Here is a 10,264-nt window from a genome sequence, read left to right on the forward strand (position 1 = left end):
ACTCTGTATTCCTACAGAGAAACCTTTTAGTCCATTTTAGTGCAATCCTTTTTTTTGCACTTGTGTATAAATCTCTATGCTGAGTCATGATGATGCCAAGCTCACTTAAAGGCACATCAATACAGATCACAGGGCTTTTTTAAAGCTTAAAGTGACATCAGCACATCTGTCAGTGTGTTTCCTGAATTCAGCCCTCTCCTGTTTAATAATTAGTATATTTCTAAATAAACCTCATGCCTCATGCTAAAAAATCCAGAAGCTGACACTGCACAACCCTGTTTGATGAAAAACTACTGTTGAGTCTGATCTGTGCTGATCTACAGAGAGGCGTCAGGAATGCACAGTAATACTCTTCAAGTTTCTTCATGAAAATATCCCCAATTGGGAATGCACTTGCTAGTATGTGAAGTTTACAATATAAGGAGAAAATAAATCAATAATACTTATTAGCCAATACAATTATGTGTGCTTAACATTGATTAATACAACTTAAAAGTAACTGAGATTAACATTTTTACAGGAGTGTTAGCAGTTTTAAGCCATATCAGAAAGACACTTTTTGGTCCTGTTTAGAGTTACTACTTTACCAACAAACCCTGCTTCTTTTTTGTTTAGTTTTTTATTGTATTGTCATCTAAACTTTTCCTAGGTGCTTATTTAATTCTTATACTTATTACTGTATGTCAAGTTATTTGTTGTGATTGTTTAATTGACCATGAGCCCTATAGGTAACTATTTAAATAATGAAGTGAAGCCTAATTCTTCTCTTTGAGTCTGTTAATCCAAACCTGTGTCTGAAGAATATTCTTGTCATACTCATGTGACTGATTTTTTTTCAGTAAAAGTGTCTGTGGTAATCTTGCCTACATGGTGTTTGTTTTTTGTCTATGTGCCGATAAAGGGGGGGTGGGGCCATCATGTTTTACCATCTTACAACATCGATTTAAAGCAGATTTAATGTGGCTTCAAAAGAGCCTTCAAAGTTCTCCTAGACAAAAAGTCCAAGTCTGTCTTAAAACAATAGTCAGAAGCCCAAATGAACATTGACATACATGTTTCTTGCTGTAACCATTCCCCCTGTTCATACTATTCATACTCCATCACTTACACTTCTATTGAAAGCACATTTAAAGGTCTTAAAATAGTCTGCATGAACAGGAGGAATGATTACAGCAAAGAAAACCTCTTTGACTGTTCATATGGATACCTGACCGATACTTGTTTGTGTAAATATTACAGTATTATAAGCACTTTTGGCAGCAGTTACAGCCTTGAGTCAGTGTATTCGTTACTCTGCTGTAAAACTGTGAATATGTGACTGGTGAATCAGTCAACCAACAGTCCGTCCAATCTGCTGCACCTCTGAAGCTTTGAACCGTCTCTTTGTTCTCTTGCTCTGGTCTTCCTGCCACTCACTCAGTTTTTGAGAACAGCAGATTTACAGCTGTGCCAAACTGTTTCCATTTTTAAATTGATTTAACTGGACTCCAGGCAATGCTCAGCAGCTTGGAAATGATGTAGAGTCAATTTTTTGACTTTTCACAGAGTTGCTCGGAAAGTTCTTTTGTCTTCCTGTTGCAGATTTTTGACACAGTACTCTTGGAGAGTTCAGGTAAAGCTGTGTTTATACTACAATCAACTGAAATACACACCAGTGATCTCCAGTTGACTAATAATGTGACTCCAGCATGTCTTGTAAAAGAGGTTAAATGTGTATTTTAAGTCATTTTGATCACTTTAAATGCTCTTATTCTGTTGATCAGTGTCAAAAAAGCCACATTTTGGCCACATATCGTTACTATTTATGTTTGTGCGATTGACCTTTTCTTATAAATACACTCCCTTTAGGACTTCTTTCCCACTTTGCTCACAGCAGCTCCTTCCTGCTGTTATTTAACTGTAAATTGTGGACGCCCCTCCTCTTTACTGTGGATCATGTAGATGCGTTTCACTGCCTGTTGGTATACAGAAGCCTCAGTTGTCTTCCCTCCCCTCCCTCTTATTTCTCTTTCCTCCTCATACCTGTCTTTCGTCAGTTAGCACTGGGAACATTAGGGACAACACCAAAATACTGCTCACTGCACCCGTCATTGGACTATTGCTGGAAAACAGTGTAGTTAAGGTAAGCTGTTCCATGATGTATGAGTTAACCACAGTGGTTAGTCATTGAATTTTAAACAAAAGTATAATGAACTGTTTAATTATTTAAACAAATTCAATCTTTGTAATATTGCTGATGTTATAATAGTAGGTATGTGGGTACGTTTTTAGTATTCATTTAAATAAATTACACCATTAAATGTACAATTTAGGCATTAAGTTAACATGGAAAGGGCAGATTTTTAAAAATACAGAACATTTATATTATTAGAGAAAGTACTCTACTGTGGAAAGGATTTATAAGTCATACATTTGTGTTTTGTCAGCAAAAGACAAAGCTGCTTAAAGAAACACATTCTCAGACTTTTTGGTTTTAAGCTGTAACAAATGGTTAATCTGCAGATAAGCACAGGTAATAATGATTAACTGGAGCTGAACAGGTCACAGGTATTCATTGTGCGTGATGGCTCAGTGTTGCCATATCAAACAGCAGTGTCCTGTAAACACTCAGCCTCACTTGTTGTCCTTCGCAAGTACTGGGGCTATGTATTTGAAAATGTTGTAGTTCTGTATGTGACTGTAGTGTTTTAATAAATGTGACACTGACTTGCTTAATGTTACAGGTCTTATAAAGGATACGGAGGATTATCAGGAAGGATGAATCGCTCCTGTTTAAACTTCTTGAAAGATATGGTGCCATTTCTCCATTTTGTCTGCTGGGTAGGTGGTTTAAGACCAACATACACTACAGACACTACACAGTCTTATGAATGTTACATTGTATGTTACAGCCAGTACATGGGATATAATGCCTCCAAATGCCAATGTGTTATGATCTCTCTTAAGTTGTCAAGGATGGTCACGGTAATGTTCCCTTTAAAGGAGACAATGGCATTAAATCTGATTCACTTGACACTTGTGGTCTTCAGCTCTTCAGTGTCCCACAACTGACAAAGGCCAACACATTTGTAATTTGTAATTTTATTTAAACAGAGACAGTGCACAATAAAACGTGTAAAACAAAGAGAGATGCATTGCACCAGGATTTAGCAAGTTGCTATTTCCCGCCCTGAGTTCCTGGGCAGGTAGATGGAGGCTCACAGTTAAGCACAAAAACAAGGACTATGGATTTTGTCCCCCATCACTTACATTGTAAGCACTTAAGGAAGTGATCTGTTAATGGCCAGTATCAGATGTAGGGATGATTACATCAAGCAAAACTTCTCATTAGTACACCTGACTATTGTTTTAAGGCCTATCCTTTAATCCACACTTCATGCACTGTTGAAGTGATATTCAGAGCTAGTTCACCTTTTGGAGGCTCTGTGGCCAACAATAATCACCAGACATGAAGAAGTTGAAATGTATTAATATTATTATTTTTTGTCTTTCAACCAGACCATAGTAGAAGGATATCATATATGTGGACACAACTCCATAGAATCTTTTCCAAGTGAACATTCAGACCGGAATATACAACCATACCCTATTTTCTTATAGAAGGGTTTAGGTCTGTAAAAACTGTACATCACTTAGGGTTAGGGTCAAACAAATGGATAAATATTCTGCCTGTTATCTACAGGAAGGAGGTATTGAAATATTTCTATCACACACTAATACCTATATGTACAAGTCATGCGCAGGTTCAGAAAAACCTGAAATGTTCCCTAAATGTCTTTATTGTTGTTGTTATAGCCTTTAGTTGGATTTAAAAAAAATAGAACTCATTCTTTACAGTGAAATCCAAACTCAGACACCCAGAATAATACTATTTTTCCTGTTTGGTGTCTGTTGAAGCTGTGTGGTGGCTTTGTGCTCGGGTTTGGGATATTCCAGTCCATGAACTCCAGGTTTGCCTACCTCGTCACGACCTTCTGGCCCATCTACCCCGCCAACACTCTGGTGGTTACTGGCACCATCGTTATGTGTGTGTGTTATATAGGAGTGCTGGGAGGCATGAAGGAGAGCCGCTGCATGCTCATCAATGTGAGTATGAACCAAGATATTTACTATAATGTGGTTTAAAGGGTAAAATACTAAATGGGAAAGCTTTATAGCTTGTGGTACTGCATTGAACTAATGTGATTTTATGATGTTTGGGCTATTATTCCAGCAAAACTAACGCAAAATACAGTTGAGCCTGATGGGAATGTCAGGTCTTTGATCAATCCAGTGTTGGACCAGTTGAAAATGTAACCTGATGGTGGTGCTAGATGACAAGTTAGGAGAAGTTATTATAAATCATTCTGAGGGGGATATGAATGCTTCTACCAAATTTCATGGCAATTCACTTGCTACCCAAGGTGTTTGTGCCCATGTGGTACTGACCACTCAGCTATCAGGTCTCCCATACATCCTCATTAAGTGCACATAGCACTGAATTACTATATTATCTTACTCAAAAAGATTCTTCATATTTTACCTTATAAAAAGGAAATCATTTTGAAAATCAACTTCCGTCCTGTAGCGACAAACCTACAACTGAACCTCTTCATCTGTTACACTACATTGTATAAATCAAATCATTATTAGTGTATGTTACACTTTCCCATAACATATAGTAGTGTTTTAATCTGATTCACTGATCCTAGTTCTTCATCCTGCTGTTCATCCTGATGCTGGTGGAGCTGGCCATGGCCTGTGTGTTCCTGGTCTTCAGCAAAAAGGTAAGAGAATTTATATTATTTTTGGACCCCCTCGAAAACGAGATGGTACATCTCAAGGGGTTTTATCCAAATAAACGAATTTTCAAATATTTCACCCATACAAATCCAAAATACATTCTTAGAATATTAGACATTATCATTAACAAAATCCATGTGTAGTCTTGTCATTTTAACGCACAAAGAATTCAAAATGTTTTAAATATCATTTCTGAAATAAGATAAGACATAATGGATGCATTTCCTTATTCTCAACTGATGTTGCAAGTGTTTCTCCTCAGATTTGTGTCAGCATGGGGGTAAATATTAGTTTGTCTAATGTCATGTATGGAGTAGGATGTTACAGATAACATATCTTGCCTTTCTGCTGTGCAGATTGACACATACTTTGAGAAAGACCTAATGCAAAGCTTGGAGATCTATAGAATGTCCAGTCCTGAAGGCAATAAGACCATTAGAGATGACTTTGATGCTGCCCAGCACCTGGTAAATGATCCATTTCTCTGCTTTATAAACTTAAATTGAATTTCATTGCTATTTGTCTTCCTGACAGTCCTGTTTTTGTTACTCACCCTCATATACATGATTCAGCATTTTTTTTGCTTTTCAGTTTAAGTGCTGTGGAGTTCATGGTGTGGCAGATTGGAAGGATAACATCCCACTCTCCTGTTGTAAAAAGGACCCATGTAATGTCGTCCCTTTTAGCACCTGGCAAGAGGTACACTGCTTACATTGTATTATCACTGTGCAAACCAAAGTACCTCCATTTACACACAAAATACTCGATAGTCCATCATTTGATCAGATTCCTAGGTAGGTCCTGTATTTGTTTTCTGTATGCCATAAATGTTTGGAAGTCATGTGAAGTCAATGTTTTGGGCAATGGTTACTTCATGTATGCAACAAAAGCAATACATCCACCTGCACAGTTGAAGTCAATCCTTTTGGAGCAGTGTCCTTAGAAGTTCTTATGGGTCTAGTTTTATAGCCAATCAAGACACCTTTTCAGCTGGTTTCTTAGTCATAAATGATTAAATTAGTAGTTTAGACAATAAGAAACATCGTGTGACTGATAATCAAACAAGCATCAGTGTATCATTTTGGTGGCAGCCTGTCTGAGTTTGTGCCAGTTTCTCTGGGTGTACCTCAGGGTTCTATTTTGGGACTTGTGCTATTCACTATTATAAAAGATATTGTAAACGATATAGTATTATTCATTTTTATACAGACGATACTGTGTTTTTTTCCAAATTAGCTGCTCTCATTTAATATAGTGCAAGGTGTTCTTGTAAACCATACATTATTAATTCTCGATTTAAGTTCTTGAAATCCAGAGATCTAGATAACAATAACTTGCACTCCTCCCAATCTTATTTCTGGAGATAAATAAAAGACTCACCACTGTACAATTTTAAATGATAAGGTGGCTTAGTCTTCCCTGACAGAGAGTCATTATGACCACTGGCATTTATAACATAACATAGCATTTATATAAGTGTCCTAGTATGAAACTCAATAACAAGGACAACAAAAATATGTTACCCTTTCCAATAATTGGTTGATTCAGGAAACTGATTCAAGGACGGTGTGAGTTATTCTCATAGTTTTGTTTCTTGGTGTAACTGTAAACAGGACATTCCTATAAAAGTTCATGTATGCTCAGCCAATTTACTCTGTACAAACAAAAGATAACCAAACACATTTTGTCTTTCAGGGTTGTCTTGTGAAACTGAAGGACTGGTTTGCCCATAACTACCGTAGCACAGGCTCTGGTGTTGTCACAATGTTTATCATACAGGTACTGGACATTCAGCATTCTCATTCCATAGCAACTGTGTCTGCCCCCTTTTCTTAGTGCAAGGTTTCTCTCATTTCTTTAGAAAAAGTTGCTCTCAAACACTTTTTTGAATCAATCTTTTAAAAAAAAAAAAGGTTTAGCTATGAACTTTTTGTGCTATTAAGGAAGACTTTTCTTGATTCTTTGTGAATATGTACTCTGATTTACAAACCAACTCTTGAAGGAAATACCTAGCAGCTAGATCCCACTATCCACTAGCTTAACTTTCGGTATCTTTTGCTCAATGCTAGCTAGGTAGCATACAGTAGGTTTATCAGAGCTTTTTCACTGATAACATATTTAATGTAATAGGTGAGTAACATTAGTGCACCAGAACAGTAAAATTGTGAAATAAGAGCTGAAATATGAGAAATATCAGTTTGACACTATAAAAATATTGATTAGAGCAGCTTTAATGTCACATTCACCGCTAGCATCTAGTTATTGGTAGTTGAAAGGCCAGAACAATGTGAGTTTGACTTTGAATGCTATCTTTGATATGTAATGTTCTTTTTCTCTTGACCTTAACTAAAATGTATATTTCATGTTTTCTTTTTTTACAGTTCCTTTGTCTGTGTTTCACCGTCCCGGTCTTTTGCAGCTTCACTCGACAAGGGCTAGGCTACAAATGAAAAAGGCCCTTCATGTCAACAGGTTGTCTTTACCAACTATATAACAATGTGTTCCAAATGCCTTTTAAGGTTGATGTTGGTGTTTCACTTCTTGGAACAGAGCCACAGTCATTCAGCCAGGAATAAAGATGTGTGTTCTCCTAACAAGGGCTGGGGATTTCTTTGCTATATGGGTGACACCACTTCGGACACCTGATCTCTGGAGAACCCTGATCTCCGGAGGTCAGGTTAGAAAAGTTCTCTTTAGACATTTTGAACTCTAAAAAAGTAATTTTGTAGGAATTTTCTTGTTATCATTATTTAACACCTTTAGGCTATCCATTTTTGAGATGTCAATATTTTATCTCCTGTCACAATTGTGTTTTCAATTGATTTGAGCAACTAGAAAGGAAGACCTTTAACCTTTGGTGGTACTATCTTACTCTTAAATAAAACACATGCTGATTTTTAAACCCAGACTTTTGAGTTGTTTTCATTTTGTTTTTCACATGGTTCAATAGAAATCCAGAAACTTATGTACAAGGGTTTTTTTGTTTTGGTGTGTTAAGTAGTATCACCAATTTAAGTGGCTGATTAATTTAGACGGTTTGATTTTTTAAATGTATTTTTTGTTAGCTGCAAAGAACGATATCCCTATAATTTCAGACTAGGTATGAATTTATTTTAAAGATCAAGCAAGGAAATATCTTTTCTTGAATGGAGAGATTTCCATTGCCCTACATCGGTGCTCGTTATCAAGCAGCTGAAGCTTGTAATGGGCCAGATAATGAGTTCATTATTAGAATCAGGTGTGTTAAAGTGGGGTGATACCTAAAACATGCAGGGCAGTAGCTTTCCAGGAGCAGGGTTGGAGACCACTGCCCTACATTAACCGTGTCCAAATGCAGTTGAAATCAAATATTGTTTCAGACAGACAAAATGTCAGACAAAATCATGAAACATACGACTTCTATATATCAGTGCATTTAAGTCCACAATGCTTGTATCAGATCATGAGAAGATGCTCAAATCTGGCACCTTTTTGTTTCACTCCTCAGAAACATTTTTATTCTCATACTGCAGCAAAAGGGTTGATGTGAGAACTGAATTTTAAAAAATAAAATAAAGTGAAAAGTATGCTTATTCTTTGTAAAAGCATTTCTGAGATATTTGCATTATGCAGTAACATGTCATTTCATTCACCAAAAAATTAAAAATGTACAGCCTGCTTTTGTACATTTAAATTTGACATGAAGGACACATTGTTACAAAAATGACTGAATTTTAATGGTTAATTTCCAACAGGTGCTCAGGTTCATGTTCTGTATGAGAATTGAACACTGGCATAGCAACAGTAACTAAGGGCAGGTGTCAGTGAACTGTCAGTTAAAATTGTAATGATTTTAAAACGGCAACAAAAACAGTCTAATTAAAACTTAAAGCTGTCAAGTAACAGCTAATTAGGCTCAGATAAAAAATGGAAAAGGTGAAAGATGGAAGGACTCCAACTCCACGTCGAATCCAATTCTCAGGTAGGTTATTTATAAAGTTAAGCTAGGTAGCATTAGCATATAGCTAGGTCACCTGCCAGATGCAAGTCTTTGTTTTGAATAGGCTCCTCTGGGGAATAAAACATATTTAAGCTAATTTAGCTAGCTGGTTGAGCCTTAAGAAAACACATTAATGTCCTTTGAGAGATTTTTACTACTTAATTTTTTACCAAGCTAGCTTAGCTAACATCGTGAAAATGATAAACTGTGATTGAGAGTTGTGTCTTTATTTAACTAGCCTTAGAAGTAACAACTATAACCAACCCACAAGATAAGATAACATTCCTACAATATTCCTTTAGTGATAATTAAAAAAAAAAAAAATCAATAATAATACAGTACTTACAATAAGTAAGTACACAAGCAATAATAACTATAGTAGTAAGAAAAAAGTGTCATACAATCATAAACCTACCATCAAGTACACCATATATCCACTTTCCCTGACACACAGTAAGTTGGTGAGTGCAGGCTTAAATTCAATCAATAATGTTACTTTGAGAGATACATTTTGTTGCTGATTTTTGTTTTAGACAAACAGATTGAAGCAGAAGACAGTGCTGCTAAACAGGTCTTGGACAGCGAGGACAGTCCAACTAAAAGACAAAAGCCGTCCAAGCCAGGACTACCTCTGGAGGTAAAGGAGTTTACTTCATGCTCTCCTTTATTCTGCTGAAGTACCTTATAGCAAAACATTGATCCCGACTAACACCACAGACTGAACTAGCTGTGTAAACTCAATATCACTTCAAAGAAGTTTAATTTAAACCATTCCGATTTTTTCCCTATTTTCTTCACATTCAGAAAAAAATTGAACGAGAGGCACGGCGGATGAATCTCCTCATTAATGAGCACAACAGACTCAAGTTTGCTGTGAAGGAAAAAGAAACTAAGTTAATAGAGCTGCAAGAGATGTCGAAAACAGCAGAACTTCAGACCACAACTTACAACAATGAAGATTCAGAGTGCCAGGTAAGTGTGCACTAAAGAACATTAATGGACATCAACAGTCACCAACACCATCACCCCTACAACCACAACATGGTAGCTTTAAAATATATCAAGCTTTTGTCCACTTGGGGGAAGCAGTTGTGGTTCATGGTCAGTGTCACATTTATCAACAATCAACAATCAGTTGAGCCACTTTTGATATAAGAAAAGTTTAGTGCAGCTTTAATGTAACACAACGTTGCACACATGTTGATGTTGGTCCTCTAGACTCAAATTACTATTAACTAATGACACATTGTAACCTCCACCAGGCCCAATTTCTCTCCCTCTGACACTAAAACTGCTGTCATTGTCGAAGTGCAATTGAAGCTAAACTGTGTGAGATTTGTAATGTAATGAGATATGTAAATTAAATTAATAGAAATATTTTTCTTCACTACATTTGTACCTCTTCAACTGTTGACAGCCTGCTTGGTCTTGGGCCAACAGCTGCATAAACTGCTCAGCATAACTCACTCTAGAATCCACATTTAGCACCATTGGCAGGGAAAG

General features: G+C 36.5%; 1 protein-coding gene across 1 annotated transcript; it reads left to right on the forward strand.

Moving 5' to 3' along the window:
• Positions 1-2,044: 2,044 nt before the first annotated feature.
• LOC128364385 (leukocyte surface antigen CD53-like) lies at positions 2,045-7,683 on the forward strand. The gene is made up of 8 exons (XM_053324916.1): positions 2,045-2,122; positions 2,724-2,820; positions 3,898-4,086; positions 4,692-4,766; positions 5,139-5,249; positions 5,374-5,481; positions 6,478-6,561; positions 7,164-7,683. The coding sequence occupies exons 2-8, from the start codon at positions 2,758-2,760 to the stop codon at positions 7,230-7,232; spliced, it is 699 nt and encodes a 232-aa protein (XP_053180891.1). The 5' UTR covers positions 2,045-2,122; positions 2,724-2,757; the 3' UTR covers positions 7,233-7,683.
• The last annotated feature ends 2,581 nt before the right edge of the window (positions 7,684-10,264 follow it).

Source organism: Scomber japonicus, chromosome 9 (genome assembly GCF_027409825.1).
Source record: "Scomber japonicus isolate fScoJap1 chromosome 9, fScoJap1.pri, whole genome shotgun sequence".
NCBI classification, from domain to species: Eukaryota; Metazoa; Chordata; class Actinopteri; order Scombriformes; family Scombridae; genus Scomber; species Scomber japonicus.

Coding starts and splice junctions, on each gene's coding strand:
- LOC128364385 (XM_053324916.1), top strand. CDS start 2,758: ATGAATCGCTCCTGTTTAAACTTCTTGAAAGATATGGTGCCATTTCTC. Junction 2,821..3,897: donor TTCTCCATTTTGTCTGCTGG/GTAGGTGGTTTA, acceptor TGTCTGTTGAAG/CTGTGTGGTGGCTTTGTGCT. Junction 6,562..7,163: donor TCACAATGTTTATCATACAG/GTACTGGACATT, acceptor CTTTTTTTACAG/TTCCTTTGTCTGTGTTTCAC.